Genomic DNA, 21,456 nt, shown 5'->3' on the forward strand with positions numbered 1-21,456 from the left:
AGACATGGGGCTCGATCCCAGGACCCTGAGATCATGACCTGAGCCAAAGGCAGATATTTAATTGAGTCACTCAGGTGTCCCTCTAAGGCACTTCTTAGACCAATGAAACCAAAATGCAGAACCATTCTCCTTTAAAGTATCTGATATCAAAACGGGTTACTTTTTTCGGGTTAAGGTAGAGAACCCCGAAATAGACCATTTACTCTTTCCCGCTAAGCATAAATAAGGTGAAAATAATAAATTATCACAGAAAATTAATATACTAAAAGAATAATTCTTCATAACGAAGTGAGATCTATCTCAGGAATACTGTTCCACATTAGGAAAGTATCAATAATTTATCACACAACTTAAAGACAAATATAAAGGAAACCATAAGCCTGCCTTGGAGGTGTCCAGAAAATACATTTGTAAAGACTCACCACCTATTTCGTATTAATACAGGAAATGTTAGGAAAAAGAGAATGCTCAATATGAGAAAGAAAATCTATTTCTTTCTTTCTTTTTTTCTTTTTTTTCCTCAAGATTCTATTCATTTACTTGTTAGAGCAAGCACAAGCAGAGAGGAGCAGGCAGAGTGCTCCCTGCTCAATGCAATGTGGGACTCGATCCTAGAACCCTGGAATCATGACCTGAGACAAAGGTAGATGCTTAGCTGACTGAACCACCCAGGCGCCCGAACTATTTCTTCCCAATTATCAGTAATCACATTTTTTGTTAAAAGGCTAATAAAATATTCCTCTAAAAAAGAGAAAAAAAGAACGAAGTTCTGACCAACACAACCGAATATATATAAAAAAGGGAGGGATACATATTTGAGAGAGAAGTATCACCACTCACATATAACCATCTCCCAGAACTCACAGCCCGCCCTAATTACCACTCCATTTTCCCGCTGCTCTTACAGCAAAACTTCTCAAGAGAGTTCTTTGTACTCGTTGTGTCCACAATCCTACCTTCTATTTATATTTAACTCACTCCAGTAGCGTGTTTCTCTCCATTACTCCATTAACACCAACCAGGTAAGCTCAGTGGTCAGTCCTCGGGCCTCACCTGCTGGGCCTCTAGCGGCACAGGGCAGGTGATCTTTCCCTCTCTAATGTGGACAATTTTACTGGTCTCCTGGTTTTCATGGCTCCTCACTAGCTAGTCCTAAATCCCATGCTACATCCCCTTGTGGTGTGTGAATGTCCAGAGGCCCTGGATCCTGTCCGGAGGTCTCTTCTCTGTTGTGGCTCTATTTCACGCAGGCACAGCTCTAAGCGGCACAAAGGCACTGGCGAAGGTAGATCTCCAGCTCAGAACTCTCTCCTAAAATGTGGACTCACATCCGGCCACACTGTCCTCCTGCCCCTGCAGCCAGAGGCATCCATGCTGTGTTCTGATTCAGTCCCTAACTCCCTTACCACTCTCTCCCTGGTCCACTCAGTTCCACCCACTACCCTCACTGCTGCCCCTCACACAACAAGCTTCTGGCACATTGCTGTTCCCTATGTCTGGGAAACTGGCAGATAGGCACACAGCTGGTTCCGCCACTTCATTCAGGTCTCATCAAAAGCCATCTCCTTCTATGGGTCTCTTATCTGAAAAATCACCCTTTGTCAGTAGCTATGCCCTATCCTGCTTCATTGTTCTTTATAACAGTTATCTTAACTGGGCATTATTTTCTTTGCATGTTCCTTTATACATTACCTGAATATTTCTACTAGAATGTAAGTTCTATGAAGACAAAGACTTCGTTACATTTAGTGTTGTATCCCAAGTGCCTAGAACCTACTTACACAGAATGGGCGTGCTCAGTAATGAGTTGTGGATTGATGAGTAAATTAATTTGAATGCATTTCTAGGAAATTCAGAAGACTCCATGAAAACTTATTAATAGCAAGAATTCATGAAATGGCAAAAATATAGGGGTGCCTGGGTGGCCCAGTTGGTCAAGTGTCTGCCTTAACTCAGGGTCCCAGGGTGTTGGGTTTGAGCCCTGCATCAGGCTCCCTGGTTGGCATGGAGTCTGCTTCTTCCTCTCTCTGCCCCTCACCCTGCTCATGCTCTCTGTCAGATAAATAAAGAAAATCTTTTTAAAAAGTGGCAACATATTAGATAAATAAGCAAAATCCAGTAAGTATTCCATTGATCAGTGGAAACAAACTGGAAAATAAAAGTATAAATAACATCTCATTCACAATAGCCATAAATCTGATAGCAAATATAGCAATAATTTAATGTAACTACTAAGAAAACATGTAACTGAAAGCACTAGAGAATATCTGAACAGAGAGATACCAACTTCTTGGTCAGGAAAACAATATACTGTAAAGTTCCTACACCATCCCAAATTATTCTACAGTCTTAATGAAACTAACAAAATTATAATAGGATTTTATATAGGAAGCTGAAAAATAATTCTAAAGCTCTCTTGAAAAAGAAGTATGAATAAAGAGAATTTTTTTAAATTGCTAATAATGATTACCTGAATAATACCTATTCAGAAAGTAAATTGTTTTCTGGTGAGCAATATGGCAATAAATATTAATAATTACTTAATAATTAATATTAAAAGTTTTAAAATTTGGGATTTACCCCTAAATTTTATTCTAAGGAAGTTAAGGATGTTCACAAAGCCTCAAAGACTTCTTTTTATAAAACCAAAATAATTTCTCCAACTAAAATAAAGAATTGGTTTTATTAATTATGGTATGTCAATACAATCAAATACCATGCAGCTATTAAAATTGCAGCTGTAGAGCCTGGAAGCTTGGTTAAAATGGAGGGATTAATCACATCAACTTATCTATGTGTTCTTCCAAAAGCCCACTAAAATGACAGTAAAGAAATTTAAGACATAAGTGCACTAGGGCAAAATAAATGGGAATGAGGTCTTGAGTTTGAGATTTCAACAATTCTGGAAGTTGGGAAAGAGAGGTAACTGTCTTAAAGCAGATGAAGTCGGAGATAACCAAGGAGGAAGCAAGGCGGTCTGACGTACAGAATCCCAGTGTGGCCCAGGCCTTGGAAGCACCAAGGCTCACAGACGGGAGGCTAAAGCAGAGACATGAAAGCAGGGTGACTGACAGGATACAAGGAGTGACTGGACTCCCCAAAGCCCTCCCCTCACCCAGACAGGGGGCTACCAGCACCTTCTCCCACACTCAGGGCTGGAGGTCTGGACCAGTTATGGGATGTGGGCACGACACTACAGCACCGGCAAGAGCAGGCATGGTGCTGAAAGCAGGGGGAATAAGGGCAAGTGCGCATATTAAGGAATAGGAATGGTGACGCTCCTGCTCTCTGAAGGCCAGAAACCAGACGTGTCCGTCTTGAGCAAGAGATCAGAGGATTTTTCTGGAAAAAAACAAGTCCAGATGTTAAGGTGAGAAAGGCAGTGAGCACAGCCATGATGAAGAGAGAGCCTGGCTTGCGGAGGCAAGACTGCCCAAGCGCCAGCCCCAGCTCCCCCGCTAATGCGCTTCCCTTCTTTGGAAACCTCTTCGTTTCCTCACCTGAAGATGGAGATCATGGTGCATACCTCACGGTGCTGTTGCGTGGATTAAACGTTTTAAGGCAAGTAAAAGTCCAGTTATTCCCTCCTCCTTCCCTGCAAGAGGATTACACATCCCCGCCCATGGCCACTGGCCCGATTGTGCCTCTCTGAGATTCAGCAGACTCCCCGGCCCCACTGTCAGGCCTGGCCCTGTGTCTAGTTTTGGCCAATGGCGTGTACGTGCATTGAAGCACATTGTATCAAGGCAGAAGCTTTTTAAAGCCACGCATGTTCTTGCAAGCTCTCTCTTCCTTTCCCCTCTGCCACAAGAAACGCATGTCCCAGAGAGCTGCTCCTTTAGCCTGGGCCCTAAAAGGGGAAGCAGGGAGAAGAGAGCCAGAGCCAACAGGCCTACAGCCACCTTCAGCAGCGCACATGAAAAATGAGAAAAGATAGTCTGCTGGAGAAAACCACTGAGATCTGGGGCTTGTTACTGTAAGAAGGTCAACAAACTACAAAGACGACTCTGTTTTTAAGTTCTCAAAAGTCTACACTTTAGAAATATCTGGGGAGTGAATCTTTAACAACATTCTTAATCCTAAGAATATATTTGACCTAAATTCAAGCAACTGAGAATTTTACCACTTGTGATATCTAAATGTCAGGGCTCTATGACCAGTTAATGAAGGAAGAGAACTTACTTGTGCCACACATGACATTTCACTTCATCCTTGTAACTAAGAACCGTGTAGAATAAGTTACCATACTCACTTACAAGGTAAGTATTTTCACCCTCCTAATAAGAAGAGTTAGGGAAGGCTCAGGAAATTAAGTGATTTGGAATTAAGTCTACTCTGGAACTACTGGCCATGAGCCTTCCAGTTCAGGTGGGTCTGTCTCCAAAGCCATTCACTTCCCACCACAGCCTCGCTACCATTATACCATATCTCATTCTCCATGATCCACCCCCAGTCCTCAAGCACTGAGCACAAAGCCTGGCCTATTATACATGTTCAAAAAAACTCAAAAAACAAAAAACAAAACTTTTTGAACAAACCTGCAAAGAAAACCACCCAAAAACAAAAATTCCCCAATTTCCACTGTATCGTGTACACCAAAATAGTTAAAATATAAAAACTTTCAAACCATAGATAATTTAAAAGAAAACAGCATTAAATGTCTGTCATACATCTGAACAGAGATGGAATTTATAAACTTAGAAGCAGCTGAAGAAATCAGAGTGACAGACCAATAGATTTAAATAAATAAAGGAAATTTCTGTATGTCAAGTACCCTCCCCTTTCCTGAGAGGACCAAAACTAAACAGTAAACTACATGCCTTAGAAGAATGCTGTAAATTACAGTTAACATACTGATTATGTAAAACATCTATACAAAAAAAAATTTTTAAATACTAAGATGTAAATCATTAGTCAAAGAATATGAAATAATTAGTTACACAGAAGGAAATACAAGATTAAATAAATATTTAAGAGCTAATCCTCTACCAATAAAATTCAAAAATATCAATTTTTAACAATTTAATGGAAAATTTATCTTTGAATGATAAGACTCAGAGTTGGCAAGGTAAAATGCATATCTTTAGGTATTGCTGATATAGTATTAGTGTAACTCTTTTTAGAAAGGAATTGAAGAGGGGGCATCTGGGTGGCTCAGTCATTAAGCGTCTGTCTTTGAGTCAGGTCATGATCAGAGGGTCCTGGGATTGAGCCCCACATTGGGCTCCCTGTTCAGCAGAAGCCTGGTTCTCCCTCTTCCATCCCACTTCTTGTGTTCCCTCTCTCACTGTCTCTGTCAAATAAATAAATTAAATCTTAAAAAAAGAAAAAAAGTAATTGAAGGTAAAAATAGTCTAATACTATTTATACTCTTCAAATCAATAATTCTACAATGGGAATCCATCCCAAATATGGTAAAAACTGATGTCCAAAGATGGGCTTCACTGTTTAGTAGAGAGAGAAACCCAACTTAGTGTCCCCAATAGAACACAACAGAATGAAATAATCTGTGGTGGCTTTCCTTTCCTAGGACACTAAGAATGTATTTTAAATTGTGTTTAAGAACATTATACAGTAATATGGGGAAAGGAACTGGTTATAATATTATATAAAAAATACAATTCAAAATTATATGTACAGATTGGATCAGTTAGAAATGTTACAAAATACTGATTTGTATTTTGTAAAGTGCTTGCCTTTTGGTTTTTCCTGAATTTTCTTTCATGACTACTTATTATTATTGTAGCAATGAAAAAAAATATACAGTTTAAAGGAGTAGAAATAATCTTGGGGAGGGGAAAGGAAAACATTAATAATTTGAATATTCTTGAAAAGTCTCAAAATACTTTGCTACATGAACAAAGACAAGCAGAATGGTGTACCCGTTAAGAGCAGATTTGGGACCTACAGGGAGTTAAATCCTGCCTCTACTGCTAACCACACGATTCCCAGGAAATTACTCATTTTTCTGTACCTTCGTGTGTACACTCATAAAATGGGGATAGATAAAAGCACCTGCCTCATAGAGTTGTTGGTGAGTATTCAATGGGTTAATTCATATAAAATACTTACAGTATTTTACAGTGCTTTGCACATAGTAAACATGTAAGCATCCATCAGCTTTTGTTCACATCTCAAAAAATATACTGGAATGAAACTATTCTTTTTTGCTAGGAAACTGGAGCCAGTATTAAAAAATTCAATTTTCCTTATTCTTTAACACAATCTCAGAAAATATTTAAATTAATAAAAATATTATTTCAATTCAAGGGGCTGAATTCCAAGACTGATACTACTCCTAAAATAAAATATATAGAAGTATTACCTTGTTGATATCATCTGCTGTAAATCCAGTTTGTTCTAAGAGTCCTCTGATTGCTTCTATACATTTATTAAAAAGTGGAGAACAGAGAAGTTCAAATCTTGCTCTGGACACACATAGAAAAAGACATAGAGAAAAGGCTTAGTACAATTAAGACAATTTTTCTTAAGAGTAATGCCCAAACCTAGTATAATGTTCTCTTAAAGATAGGTTTATGATCAGAACAAGATATTAAACACCTAACAGTGTAATACCATGGTGGGGAGAGGACACCTAAGTTATTCACCTACAAATGTATGAAGACATTCAATGTCAAATTCAGAAGATTCTTACTCATGGCTTACTTGTAAAAGCTTTCAAAAAACCTAAAAATAAATACTCAGTGTATGATATTTCCAGCAAAGCCATAGACTCAAATTCAAACTCCATTTGGAAGCTTTCGCTATTTTTATACATTAACGGTTTCAAAAATTATTTCTCATCATTTTTTCTTTATAATCTGAGACTATGCTGTACATGTTTAGTTCTCTTACTCTGAGAACTAAATGCTAACACATAATTTTAAGATCTATGATTATGAAAAATGTATTCCCTAACTTCACACTAAACTTAAATGCAGATGACTGATTTTTAAAATTATTTGTACTATCTATACATACCTTATAGTTGAACTCTTTGTGATAAAGACAAAATTTCCTTAATGAAATATTACAAATTATATTTCATTCCTGATAACCAAGCAATAATACGCAAGCATATACTGAGTACTTGGACATACTCACCATTAAATTAGGAATTCTAGAAACAGAAAAAATACACAACACTCTGCCCACAAAGAGATTTCAATTTAACACCTTTCAATCTTTTGGGTCATAGTTTGAAATCTCTCTTAAAAGAGCTAGCAGTGCTAATAGAATTTTCTGTGAGCCACCAGGCTTCTGAGACTATTGAGCACTTGAACTGTGGCTAGTGCTGAGGAACTGAATCTTTTATGTTATCTATTTCTAATTAATTACAATTTAAATAGCCATAGGTGGCTAGTGTATATTGTATTGGGGACACAGAGCTAGAGTCTTCAGGAAAGCCCTGGAAATAAGGAAGCTAAACTATAAGGACCAAATGAAGACTAAATTTAACCAAATATAGTCAGTAGAATCCTAAAAATAATACTGTAATTCTGAAAATTATTATTACGTTTCCAAGTTACCTGTTAGGTTGTTGGGAGGTTTAAACAGCAAACCACTGGTAGCTATTATTAGCGTTAATAATATGCAAGGCAAAATGATAGGGCAATGTCCTCCCTTTGGATTCTCTGTATTTAGTTTGACTAAGTACCGTTGAAACACGTGCAGCTCACATGAACTTAACCAACAACAAGCCTTTCTTTCAAAGATCTAGGATTCCTTTTTCACACACTGTTCTTCGTAGCTGTCGGTAACAGGGCAAGCAATCACAATTGAGGTCAGTAGTTTTGGAGCAGTTACTTAGTCTAACAAGAACTCGACCTTGGAATAAAGACAAGAAAGCTCTCCCTTTATGATGGCTAATAAATCTCAAACAAACAAACAAACAAAAAGCCCTAAGTGAGAAAATTACACCTAAAAAAAAGTCTTTGGAATTTTTTAGGTTTTTTGAATTTCAGTTTTACCTGGACACATTGCAGTCAAAATCTTGACCTTCATACAGTGAGTCAAGGAAACAATTGGCACTTCCCAAGGTTGACAAAGAATGCTTTGCAATGTCAGCACTGTTCATCAACTTCATCATGGCTCGGGCATTCCCTCTCACGTCATGTTTGAAGGATCTAAATCAAAAATACAGTCTTTGGAGCTTAAAAATTCCTAGGCCATTCATATATAAATTCTAATTATTAGATTCTATACATTAGAATTTATAAAAACTCAAATCTAGATAATGCTTACTAGGATAACAATATAATAAATTCATATTAATATCAGGTTTTAGTAACTAGCTTTAAAACCCTTCAAAATATCTTCAAAATATCTAAATTCTTTGCAATTAAGAGTCTCCTCAAGAAAAAGAAATGAGTATTTCTGATACTTGGAATTGCTAAATTCTGTGACCATAATAACAGACTGTCCTTTGAAGAAGTAGAGTAGCTACCATCTTTTGGCAGGAGCATTAAACAAGAAGGTGATGGAGATTATTATGACCAGGTCAAGTCTCCTATCTCTCTCGGTTTATAAATGCAGCACAATCACAGTTTAATGGTATAAAATGATCGGTCCAGCACTAAAAAAAAAAAACAAAAAAACTAAAAGGGTTTTTTTCCCCCTAAGATTTTATTTATTTATTTCGATAGAGAGAGAGCACGAGTCAGAGTGCACCAGCAGGGAGAGTGAGAGAGAAGCAGGCTTCCCCACCAATGAGGTAGCTTGACATGGGGTTCGATCCCAGGATTCTGGGATCACAACCTGAGCTGAAGGCAGACACTTAACTGATTGAACCACCCAGGTGCCCCTAAAAGGGCTTCTTTAAAGAAATTTGACACATATAAAATATGTAAAATTATCATTTCTCTATCTCTAACACAAGTTAATTATTAAAATTACTTGGCTCTGTCTCTAAACATGTATAGTAACTGCAACTGGTAGTCAAATGAACAACGTCTTATCCTTGAGTTGAAGCACCTTCATAACAGAAAGCCGTATAGGTCTTTACGAAACAAGTGAGAACCTACTTCTTTTTCAAGATGTTTTTTTACCCAGTCAGTTTAGTCAAACTGATGAAAATACTATTTTGTGACCCCCCCCCAAAATTTTTTTTAAGAGTGGCAATGTCTAAAATATAAGCTTTATTTATTTGGCTCATGATTTTGAATGGAATAATTATACCCAGGACCCAAACTAAAATATTCCTTGTGACAGCAGGCTAGTAATTAAATAAACACTCCAAAGACACTAATTCACTAGGATGTGACCATAACGTAATGTAATCTTTATCAGCTCTAACCTTTTCAAATTTGTTTAGAAGGTAGTGAGCCCTCAGTGCCTGTACCCTCCTTTATCTAGACATAACAGCAGCACCTGAGGAATTAAGAATTTGAACTTGGAGACCCAAGTTCACACCGTTCAATATCTGGTGGGCCCTTGCACTAAGTGAAAAGTCAGCACACTGTGCTGCGCAACTTGGCCTCTGCTTCCCTGTAAATGCTGGGAGAGCACAGGATAACAGCGACATGAAAATAGCCAAAGCACTGGAAAATAAAAACAAAAAATAGATCCTCCTTCGAAGCAGTGCAATTTAAAACAAAACAAAACAAAACAAAACAAAACAACAAAACAAAAACCCTGAAGAGAAACTTCAATCAAAACATCATCAAGGGCACCTGGGTGGCTCAGTGGGTTAAAACCTCTGCCTTCGGATCAGGTCATGATCCTGGGATCGAGTCCCGCATCAGGCTCTCTGCTCAGCAGGGAGCTTGCTTCTCTGTCTCTTTCTGCCTGCCTCTCTGCCTACTTGTGATATCTATCTGTCAAATAGATAAAGTCTTAACAACAACAACAAAAAAACAACAAAAAAACCCACCATCAAGTCCATTAATACTCACCTCTGAAACTCCGAAGCTAGGTACTGTGCTAAGGTTTCTGTGAAATGTGTACCTCCAATGTTATCATCAGTGTTCGTTGAAAGAACACGGTATATTCCACTGTTCACTTCCATGATACTGACAGATAAGGATGTTCCCCCAAGTTTAAAAACCAAAATATTGCTTAAAAGAAAAATAACATGAGTAAGTTATGAGAGAATCACACCGTTTTAAAGTAGGTTGGACATTAGAAGTTAACTTAGTTTAATCCCTAATCATAATAAGAAAACTGAAAATCTCACACGAGTCAACTGAGTTGTCCATGGTCATCACTTAGTGCTGAATTAAACCTAGAACCCATTACCCATATCTTCTGATTCAAAGTCAAAGTTCATTTTTACTTTGTTGTACTATTAAAATTTGATTTTTCTGAGTAACCAGAGTTCAAGATACTTTTTTTTAAAAATTCCAGTATAATTAACATACAGTGCAAGATACTAACCTTTCCAAGCAGAGTTTGCAATTACAAGTCATAAGAGAATTAAATATAGAAATTTTATGTGCTAATATTGACCAAGTAACTACTATAGTAACATGTTCTATAAAAATCAAACATACATAAAACCACAAGCTAACTTCCGATATTCTAGGATTATCTAGTTCACCTAAAACTGTTTTCCTACGGATTTAAACATATGTTTTTCTAGCTGTGAAATAGGAGTAAGGTCAAACAATGAGGGAAAATTGGCACATCTGTATTAATCTCCGCCCCTAAAGGTACCCATGTCCGTTCTATTAAGATAAGTTTTGACAACTAAATTAAGAGTATGTCTTACTATTTTATTACTAAAAGACATCTCAAATCCTATGCTGGACTCTCCCCATCTCCTGCCATGAAAAATGTATGTAAAAGTACTGTTTCTAAACATGTTCAATAATTGGAATTGATAGAAAAATTAACAGTGCCCTAGCCTGAGCTAGAATTTGGTCGGGCTTGTAAATTTCAAATCTTTCTCCAATAAAGATAACATGAGTGATAAGAAAAGGATAGGAAAGCTCAGTCTTCCCTCTCGTTATGTCCTTTCTCAGCTCTCCTAGGACGTCTTTCTCATCTATTTGAAAAGCTTCAATGCAGTTTCAGGACCTTTTTATATAATAATCCCTACTGATATAAATATAGTAAACTAAAATATTTTCTGCACTGAAAACTTTAAAGCTGCAAATATGGTTTTTACCTTTTTCCAGTGGGGCAGTCTTGTCCAATTCCATAAGCCAAAAGAGCTGCAGATGGTTCATGGATTAACCGCAAAACATTAAACCCAGCAGCTCTGGCTGCTTCCCTGTGGATGATTTGCATTCAATAAATTTAATATCAACATGTTCATCAATACAACATGTTGAAATATTTTCTTAACAAAGAAAATAAAGTGTGCATATATGAAGGAAAAGGAAAGCTCTCAAAAATGCCCTTGCTTATAAACTTTAGAGATTAATATTAAACAAACTTAATAATGTAATTAATTATAACTTAATAAAGATACATAAATTAATAAACAAATTTATAATACATTTTGGAACTCTCCAGTTTCTTTAACTTGGGGTCACAGTTTTTTTTTTTTTTAAAGATTTTATTTATTTATTTGACAGAGAGAAATCACAAGTAGACGGAGAGGCAGGCAGAGAGAGAGAGAGGGAACAGGCTCCCTGCTGAGCAGAGAGCCCGATGCGGGACTCGATCCCAGGACCCTGAGATCATGACCTGAGCCGAAGGTAGAGGCTTAACCCACTGAGCCACCCAGGCGCCCTTGGGGTCACAGTTTTAACATTCCACAAGTTTAAGTAAATAATGCAATTATCTATCCCAGAAGCAACTCAGATGCTTGCCGAAGTCCCACATGAGACTCTATCCTCAAGGCAAAGGCATGCATGGTTGCCAATTATACCTGAATAATGACCCATAAAAACTAAAAACTAAACCCAACTTTTCTTTTTTTTTAAGATTTTTTTTTTTTTGGACACAGAGAGAGAGTAAGCAAAAGGAGCAGAGGGACAGGGAGAAGCAAATTCCTTGCGGAACAGGGAGCCCAATGTGGCGCTCAATCCTAGGACCTCGGGATCATGACCTGAGCCAAAGGCAGATATTTAACTGACTGAGCTACCCAGGTGCCCCCCCAACTTAGATGTAAAGATCTAAGGTGAAGAAATTATTGCAAATATTTTCATTGCAAAAAACTGTGTATTTTTATATAATTTCCACGTAAACCACTTAACCTGGTAATTAAAAACATTTCCAGTTGAAACAATTAATAAGGTACATCTAATTTTATGTTCTTTTGGCATTTCATAAAAGACAGGAAATATTAATGATCATTACTAGACCTTCTACCATAGTATTTATATATGTAACTACAATCATCTGTTTATAAATACAATTTTATCGCCAAAGGTATTTTCAAATACAATTTTACCTTTGACTACATTATGATATGAAATCTATATTTCCTTTAAGTAAATAAGATAAACTTACCCAAGAGCATTTTTTTGCTTTTCTCCAAAATCAAATGGAACAGTAATAACTACATCATTTGCATCTGAGCCCAGTACAGAATGTGCTGTTTCTGTGTATAAAAAAATATAAAAATAAATTCCAATGACAAAAAAAAATCACGACACTTTGCAGTTTACTAATTTGTGCCAAAGACCTTCTCACTGTAAAGATTTTCCAATTCACCTGATTGCCCACCCCACTCATTTTCTTCCCTCGCTCTCTTAAATCGTGCAGAACTTTCTGTGGTTTTGGAAGTTTGTGGACATGGAACTAGGTACTTTCCAAAAAGCCTGTTAGGCTTCAAAATCGCAACTATCTCCCAAATTAGCCTGGTTCCATTAAGAATGAGCTGCTAATCCATGAGTGTGAAGACAAGCAGCGTATTAGTTCAACACATTAAAAAGCTGCCTTCCATCCCAAAAATTTATAACATAATTCCAGAGCTGAAGTGAGCCTTATAAATACTCTACTCCAGAATTTTCCAAACTGTTCCACAGCATGCCACTCAGCTTCGAGCCTTCGTCAGAAGTGGTGGTAAGCCAGACCTGCTTCATCTGCCTAAATAACTGTTCGAGGAGCATTGTTAATCTTGAGCTATATGTTGAGCTAAATCTTGAGATAAAATGTTCATTCTTCACCAAGCTTATTTGGTCACTTCATTTTAAGAAGCTATGAAAATGCTAACCTCGCCCCACCCATAATGTTACTTCTAAGACAACCAAAGTCGGGGAAGGAAGTCAGTTGATCAAGGTCACATGGCTGGGTAGTAGCCCAGACAGATCTAGTATTAGGTCTTCATCTGTTCCAACACCCTGCTTCCCTCCAGATCAAGAAACACCTCTAACTTTTTTTAAAGGTCAACCTTTAGAAGATCTTTTGCTCAATACCTTTCATCTTACTAAATATCAGTCTGGCAACATCTTCTGGGTTAACAAACTTTGTTCCTTCTCCGGTATCTACTTCGTATCGTAACTTTCCATTTTTTTCAATGACCTATCAAGGAAATTGTTAAGTGTGTTAGATGAGGAATAATTGTAATAAAAATACAAAATTTCAAAATAATATTATAGGTTATGACTTTGGCGATTACTTTGTGTAATAGAGAGGTAATAATAGAACCATACTCACTAAACATTTACTTTCCTTGATGTATTTCTGAGCCTGTGGATCATCAGAGCTGTCCATAAAGATAAAGATAAATATTAAAATCAGTATTGATGTGTAATATTTAAAGATTATATTTTTCAATACCACTAAACAAATATAAAAATACAAGCAATTATTAAGCTACCTAATATTAACAAATCATGATATAGAGAATAGGATTAAATGGATATAGTATTTATAATGGTTAGTGATTCTATTAAAGTGTTAATCTTTACATCTAAAAGTAAATAGATCTTATTTGTTCTGATCTTGCTATTAACAGATGCTATACATTTGGGGTAATTCATAATATCAGTGATTTTATGTCACATACTCTCTCACCTATGATCTTGAAGACCCAATCCCTGAGTGAAAAGGGCAAGAAAATATTTCAAAGTAAGGGCAAACCAGAACACCTAGCACCATCTTTGTTTCTTGGCTTCTGAAGAAGAATCAACATGCAACGTCAAAAAAATTGAGCAAAAGTACACATTGTAAATGGAAAGGTGCAATATACTGCAGGTACATAGATCTATAATGTCCTATACAAATTAAGTAGTAAATAAACATGTATGGAAATGAAAAAAGTAACAATGGGTGTAATGTTGCTCAAAATACCAATTTGTGCAGACTACAAAAATGTTCTTACCTATTATTATCTCACTTGATCTTCACAACACTTAAGTGGGGTTAATTCGGCAGGTATTATTTTAGAGAAAAGAGGTCCTTAGGGAATCAGTGACTTCTAAGCTAGTAAGGGGTCTTCTCTAGTTAGTCTTCTGCTGTTTGCACTTTACCAACTGCCTCCCAGTAAGAAGGTAAATGACTTAAGTACTCTGCCCTTTTGAGCAGTGATAGGAGTCTCTCATCTTTGCTTAATTTCATCTAGAAATGAAAGTAAACCCTTCCAGTTAACCCTTCTTCCAAGGCATAGCTATTCCGTCCAGGGATCAGTTTTAGTAAGAGGAGTTGGAAATGAATAGGGATGATCTGCTGCAGTTACTGAACACCCGAGGACCCTAACCTGTAAACAAGAGGAAGACAAAAGGGGTTTCTGATGGACTCATGCAGCTCAGAAATCTGTCTACAACACTTGACGATCCCTCATACTTCTCTATTACCTAAAAATTGATAGAGAGGAAAACAGGTAAGTAGCTTGCCCTAAGTCACAGGGTTAATTCATGGCAGAAGGGACTGGAATCCAGATCTTTAATACGAAGTTTGGTATTCTTTTCACCTCAGTCCTCCCTCCCTTCCTTCCTCTAAATCCAATAATCCAGTATTTAGACTATATCCTGGACAACTATTTTAAGAAAAAAAGATGAAGTCTACCCATTGTAATCTTTTTGCACCAATGTAATTTCAGCATGACACTTAACAGCTGTTTTCTTCAGAAGAGAATTTTAGTCAACCAGGACAATTTACCCTGTTACCTGTAAACTATCTGTGAGCTATCTTAGACAAGGTAATTTGCCAGGAACGCCTATATTATGGAATTTAAAGAACTTCTAGAAATGGAAAATTACTTCTCAACTGCCCTGCAAAGAGGGTCCTTCTCATGTGAGGACAGGAAGCACAGAAAGCTCTTAGAACCAGATACAGGCGAGACCCTGGGGATTAGCTGGTAAAGAAAAAGAAAGCAGAGCGTGGACGTGACAACACATGGTCATGGATATCGCCAGAAAGTAGCGGACTGACCCACAAGTACATACAAGTGAAAACTTTATTTGTCCACACCAGGATTAAATCACTTAACAGAAACACAAAGGACGGTGGGAAGTTGGCATACACAGCACCTCATTTACATCATGGTCTTTAGGTGGCCGAGTGTTAATCCCACCACTGTATCACCACCTCTACAAGCAACGCCACTTTCTCTTCCTCGTCCTTCCTTAAATGTCTCTTGCACCGTCATGGACCTGGTAGACGCAGCACTAATGTGCCCCAAGGTCTTCTTCCCCATTACCATCACAACACGGCGCCTTCCGTGTCTGAAAGTGTTTTTACATTCATCTGTTCAATTGGCCCTCACGACATTCCTGTGAGGTAGATAGGAGGGTGATTTGTTTCTCCCTCTGTGGGCGAGGAACCTGAGTCACAGAATGGTACATTGATCTGCCAAAAGACGGGCAGATACGAATGGCTGGGCCTAGAGCTTAGAGCTTAGGCAGGATTTCTGAGCTTGTTCTCACTCATGGGGCCTCCCCTTAACAATATTTCGCCTCTTTTTTTTGTTTATTTCATTAAGAATTTTCACTTTAGTTTTATTTTCACCTGAAGGTTATTTCGCCCAAAAGATTTTCATGATACTACCTTCCGAGTTTTACTCCACTTTTGTTCTTTAGCACTTCTCTTATCTCAAATAAATCCCTGCCTACGTACCTTGCTACCATTAATAGATTAATATAGTACAGGCCTAACTCTCCTTCAAGTACTGCCCTGTTTTTCCAGAAAGTCTACATATCTACATTAGTGTTATCCAGTTATAAATTACACACATCCCTCCATATAAAGGCATAAAATAATTTGAGAAAATGCACATGTATAGATATATACCCATTTCACTGCCTTGGTATATGCTTCTTTAAAGCAAGGAACCTATGTTCCTTGTGTCCTATGTGTGATGCTTATTTAAGCTGAGTATATTAATAAATACTAGGATCACAGAATGCTTCCTTAAAATACAATTGTTACCAATAATTCAAACACACAATATGTGGCCGTAGTTGAAAACACAGCAATTAAAATTTCACTTCGCCTTTTTTTGTTATGCCACTTATGACAATTTTTTTTAGAACTGGAAGGTACTAGAAAAGTCATCTAGTACAAATCTCTCCTTTTAGAGAAACTGAGGCACAAACAGGACAAGTCATCTGCCCGATGTAACAAACTGTAACAGCGTTAGAACGCAGTTCTAACTGGAGTCCAGTGTGTTCTACCACACCAGCCGCCTTCTACATCCATCTCCCACTCATCAGAACAGCTTGCTTGCTTGCCCTCTGTTCATGGTTCCAGGCATATTCCCACTATTGTTTTGACTATTTCTCTATGGATCTGTATTGCCAGCTTTGAGGTAAGCACCCAAGCCTACAAAATATAAAACAAAATCTCTTCAAACATGCCTACACTTGTTTTGTGTATTTATTTATTCTTAGCCTGTAGACTGAAGGAAAGCTTTTTTAAATTCCAAGGCTCCTATTTGTATCTCCTTAAAGTACTAACTAAACCACTTAAACGCTTTAAGTTAGTTTGATGATGGCCAGTAACTGCATTCCTTCTAAAGTAAACTGGAGTATGGTTCAACACCTTTGTATCTCCTAGAGAAGTATGTATGTTTTGGGAGGGAAGGGGATGTGTCTGTTGAGGGCTTTGTGCTTAAAAGCAGTTAACTCTGCAGGTAGTCTTTATCCACACCATCATCAATTGTTCCCAAAGCTGTCCTCTTCCACCATATGCCATCAACAAGGTGAACGTCTGTTTACACAGTATGAGAAAAAGTGATTTTGCAAAGCTCCCTAGAAGGACAGTTTTCCAGGGCTTGCTTTCTGTAACATGTGAGACAGAAAAAAGGCTAACAGAAAAGAATGAAAATTAGCTAAAAGCATTTGGAAAACAGATTTAAATTGTTTCCACGTGTTGTTCAAATGATACCCAACCTAAAGACACGTAATTATGCATATAAAGGGATCCAAAGGATATGGAATGCAAAGAATTTACTTACATTTAATGTTTTATAAAACAGCCAATACCTCATTAGAGATTATCAATATGAATTGTAACACACAACTGTGGCTCCCTGTCCATTCTGAATTATATCCTTATAGTGATAAGACACTAAGAACTAGTAAAACGGAGGGAATGATGGTTTGACCACCGAGTGCTTACTAGTAGGTATGTCACAAACACAGCAGTGAAAACGTAAGAGATAAAGGTACAAATACATATATCTATATTAGCCTAATAAGCTACACAGAGGAATTTAAAAAATGAAGATCTTACAAGAATCAGTCAGGTTAAACCAGTAAAGATTCAAGCAATGAGGTCATGGTATACACCGTAATTCTGTATCTTGTCAACTAATGTGCCTCACCCTAGCCTTACCTCGGCCAAGGTCAGATGCATTAATAACTTACATGTATATAGTGTGTAGTGCTTTTAAACTTTCAAACTCTTTCACATCTATTAGCCATTTGATCCTCACAACAACCCTGTGAGGTAGGCAGGTCAGGAGTTATTACCTAGCCCCCATTTTACAGATGAGGAAACTGATGTAGAGGTAAACGAAACTGCCTCACGTCAGAGGGAAAGCCACAGCTAACTAGCTCTCTGGACTCGGCTCCATCTGTTTCCTAGGAGACCACTCCTCACACATCCGAGAGGTCTTTCAATTAGTGGAGAAGCTTGGGGAAAGCAACTAGCGTGGATCTTCCTGCCACCCTGCGTATTAATGGTTCATCCGCTCTTTTTCCCGAAGGACCTGTAAAAGGAGCCAAGGTATCAAAAGGCAGGTGTTGGACCTGGGCTTCTACCACTTTAGGAAAGAGACTCTTTTGCAATCAACTCCTAACTTTTGGTATTTGAAATTAACCTCTGAAGCAATTTTTCAAGCCCTAGCTGAAAAGCACCGGTGGCCTCTTCCACTGCCGTTGCCAAGCGTCTGACTGCGATCACGGCATCCCTGCGGAGCTCGTTGGCAGTGTCTTGCTGAGCACTGGCCTCCTCACCAATAGCAATCAGCCTGTCCAATTTTTCTTCCTCACGCTTTGAAAGTTCTCGTGCCAACCTCCTGTTTTCTGCCAACTCAGCTGCAATAGTCCTGGCCACTGACCGCCTTCTTCGCCTCGCCCACCTTGGAGGGGGCTCACTGGTCAAAGGCCTATCCCCACCAGAAACAAAAGGAACTCTGGAGGAGACGACCGGAGGCCGCTGTGTGGAGGCCACCCCAGGAGTGTTCCGGCTGGTACTGGCGCAGGGACTGGGCTCACTGGACACACCCAGTCTGGTCATGGGGCTGCTCTGACAGGGAGCAACTGCACCTCTGAAAAGGTGGTGGGAACTGCTGTAGCTGGGGGTCCCTTGAGAGCACCCTGAAAAACAAAGCAACAATGTTGCAAAGAGGACATTCCTGCGAAGGGAATGCTTGGAGCCAGCAGTGGAAGCTGAGAGACAATTACAACACTGTGGTAGTTCCTGGAAAGGCCTCTTTCCACAAGGGGTTGGGAAAATTTCAATGCCTTGGTCTGGACACGTCTGCCAACCGTTATCTTCCCTCCAAACCTCCCCGCTGCCTTCTCGAACCCCTTTCCACATAGCCAGCCAACCCAATCTCAATTCTCACGTTCCTATGCACCCACTATAAATAATGCCAAAATGAGTCTGGTTCTAAAGAGTACTTTTTCCACATTTCAAAATCTAATACCTTATATACTTAGGGTCATTGCTTTTGAAGACCTGGAGCCCCTGACCTTACAAGAAGGCTTAAAAAAACAGAGGGCCTGGGTCAGAAATGGAGACAAAGTTGAAGAGAACACCATCCAAATATATACTGCGGTTTAGAACCAAGTGACTCTGGTACCCCAATCCTTCACATGCTTGGGAGTTACCTGCACCCGAGGATTCATCCCAGGAGTCCTCGAGGTCACTGGTTTCTCGCATCTGGTCACTGATTCTCAGTTGACAATCCTCATCTGATTCCTTAACTGTTTTCAAGATAGGCTGATGATCTGCTGCCTGAGTCCTTTTTGCTCTGAGAAGGCTGGTGCCCTCCTCCCCTGGGGGGTCAGAGGCCACTAGGTTCTGATCACAGTGCTTGGCCCAAGCAGCATCCTCCATTAAGTTGTCTGGGTCAGTCACTATCTGATTTCGGAGAAGCTGATCCAACGTATCATAAAACGGACAGTGCGGCGGATCACCCACACTCGTGGCATGGGCAACGTACGCCTTTAAATACAACGCCTTCAGAACTTTAAACTTGGAGCGGCACTGACGTTCGGTGCGGCGGAAGCCTTCCTGCTGCATTCGCTTAGACACAGCCTGATAGACATCCGCATTATGATGCACAGTCTGGAGGCGCTGGATATACTCTGCCTCGCCTAGTATGGAGAGAAGAGTTCGCGTCTCCTGCCGGGACCACCGGATGCCCGCACTGCTATTGGAACTGGCCATAGTGGACCGGGAAGGAAGGCTAGCTGCAGGAAGCTCCTGGGCTGCAAGGTGAAGGTGAAGGTGTGGGGAAGCTCTGTGTGCTCTCAGTGTACTTCCAGGAGCCAGCCGATTCTTCCCTCTCAGGGCTAATTGTTGAGAAGCCAGGTCCAAGGACCGCATTTCTGGCTGGAAGGCCATAGGGGAATGAGAGTTACAGGGAGGGCGTAAGGATAACTGTGGCAGCAAGTTAGGTGGTGCTACCTGTGAGTAGGGTGCAAACAGGGAGGAGGCCAAGACCGAGAAAGCCCAACTGTGAAGGTTTGCCCAGGACAGGTACTGGACCAAGAGCTCAAAAGGACATTACTGCCTTGGTAAAAGGGGACTGACTCCTCCACAAAAGAGAGAGTGCTTCTGAGGCTGAGACCTGGTACAACGTGTCTATCTGTAAAAATCACCACTGTCTTGTAAGTAGGCTAAGGTGGGAATACCTGGGCCAAGAGACAGTTCGCTCTAGAGAAGTGCCAGCAAGACCATGGTGGAACAGGTTGGAAGAGCACTCATCCTTTACCAGCCTTGGCCTCAGCAGCCTGTTGTGGTTACATATTACATCTGACCGTCACCGTGGCACTTTGTTAAAAGATAACTTTTGGGGCCAGAAAAGTAAGCTTAATTTCTTCCTGATAATACAAAGATTTTGCATGGTATGGCAGAACACAACCATATCATTACTCTGATCATCTGCCCTAAAATAGCAAAATCCAACAGGGCCACCAGGAACTAGATCTACAGAAATATTCTGTATTTTGACTGTATCAATATCAGTATCGTGGTTGTGATACTGTACTCTAGTTTTCCAAGAGGTAAATCCAGTAATACATTGGGTCTCTCTGTATTATTTCTTACAACAGTATGTAAATTTGCAATGATCTCAAAATAAAAAGTTCAATTGAAAAAAATCCATACTGTCGGCTTCTTTTAGTGAATATAGCTTCAAAGCCGTCTAGAGCTTTTTAGAGATTTTATAACCTGCAAATTTTGACACCAATTGATTTATTTTCAATACATACAATATTCAGTTTTGTCAACACATAAACGGAGAGGGGAGTATATTTATCATCACAAAAATTTAAATTCTGTCCAAAATACCCTAAGGAGAAAAATAAATCAAGTTCAATATAACTAAATATAGGTAAGGGATAACAAAAAATATCTGTATGTATAAAAGAAATAAATATTAGATTTATCTATAACCCCCAAATCCCAAGATCAACATGGGGCTTTTATACTTCTCAAATGAACAAAGCAGAAAGGGAAGATGAACTTGGGGCTAAGAGTTAGAAGTCCTGAACTGCAGTCCTATCTAGCTCACCTCCCTAACTAACCAAGCAATTCCATAACTTCTGTGTGTCTTGATTTTCTCATCTACAAATGGGGAGGAATAAAACCTGCCTTACCAATCTTTTAGGGATTTGAGAGGATTAAATAATAGATGTGAAAGCACTTTGAAAATTTAAAAACACTGAATCAAGTATTCCTACTCCAGTGAAAATGAAAACCCCTAATTATTATGGTAATCTATAATTTGAGGAGACAGAAGTCTGGAGAAGCAAGCCTCTTTAATCTTTTAATTAAAGATACAACAGATGATTAACCTGATTCTTACTTAAGATGTTAATTAAGCTGTTTCTCTAATGATTAAATTTGTAAGCCAACTGGAAAAGTTAGTCCCCAGAAAGTGTCACAAAA

The 21,456-nt window shown here is 38.8% G+C and overlaps 2 protein-coding genes across 3 annotated transcripts in view; both read right to left on the reverse strand.

Annotated features, from left to right (window-relative positions):
• Positions 1–21,456, reverse strand: part of HSPA14 (heat shock protein family A (Hsp70) member 14) — a 39,731-nt gene that overhangs the window by 16,035 nt on the left and 2,240 nt on the right. For both annotated transcript variants that reach the window (XR_009404937.1, XM_059404269.1), the window contains exons 4-10: positions 13,549–13,597; positions 13,308–13,413; positions 12,400–12,490; positions 11,108–11,212; positions 9,894–10,055; positions 7,971–8,126; positions 6,326–6,428 (exon numbers count right to left, since the gene is read on the reverse strand). Coding sequence is in view for 1 of the 2 variants with exons in the window: in XM_059404269.1 (XP_059260252.1) it covers positions 6,326–6,428; positions 7,971–8,126; positions 9,894–10,055; positions 11,108–11,212; positions 12,400–12,490; positions 13,308–13,413; positions 13,549–13,597 (772 nt within the window). In the remaining variant the exon portion in view is untranslated. The remainder of the gene's footprint in view (positions 1–6,325; positions 6,429–7,970; positions 8,127–9,893; positions 10,056–11,107; positions 11,213–12,399; positions 12,491–13,307; positions 13,414–13,548; positions 13,598–21,456) is intronic.
• MSANTD7 (Myb/SANT DNA binding domain containing 7) lies at positions 15,272–19,860 on the reverse strand. The gene is made up of 2 exons (XM_059404277.1): positions 19,170–19,860; positions 15,272–18,653 (listed from the first exon to the last, which is right to left on the reverse strand). The coding sequence occupies exons 1-2, from the start codon at positions 19,729–19,731 to the stop codon at positions 18,130–18,132; spliced, it is 1,086 nt and encodes a 361-aa protein (XP_059260260.1). The 5' UTR covers positions 19,732–19,860; the 3' UTR covers positions 15,272–18,129.

This window comes from Mustela nigripes, chromosome 6, assembly GCF_022355385.1.
Source record: "Mustela nigripes isolate SB6536 chromosome 6, MUSNIG.SB6536, whole genome shotgun sequence".
Lineage (NCBI taxonomy): Eukaryota > Metazoa > Chordata > Mammalia > Carnivora > Mustelidae > Mustela > Mustela nigripes.

What these genes read in the sequence shown, in the direction of transcription:
- MSANTD7 (XM_059404277.1), bottom strand. Translation starts at nt 19,731, where the DNA reads ATGGCCAGTTCCAATAGCAGTGCGGGCATCCGGTGGTCCCGGCAGGAG. An exon ending in GGATGAATCCTCGGGTGCAG is followed by an intron (nt 18,654 to 19,169) that starts GTAACTCCCAAG and finishes TTTGTTTTTCAG; the next exon opens with GGTGCTCTCAAGGGACCCCC.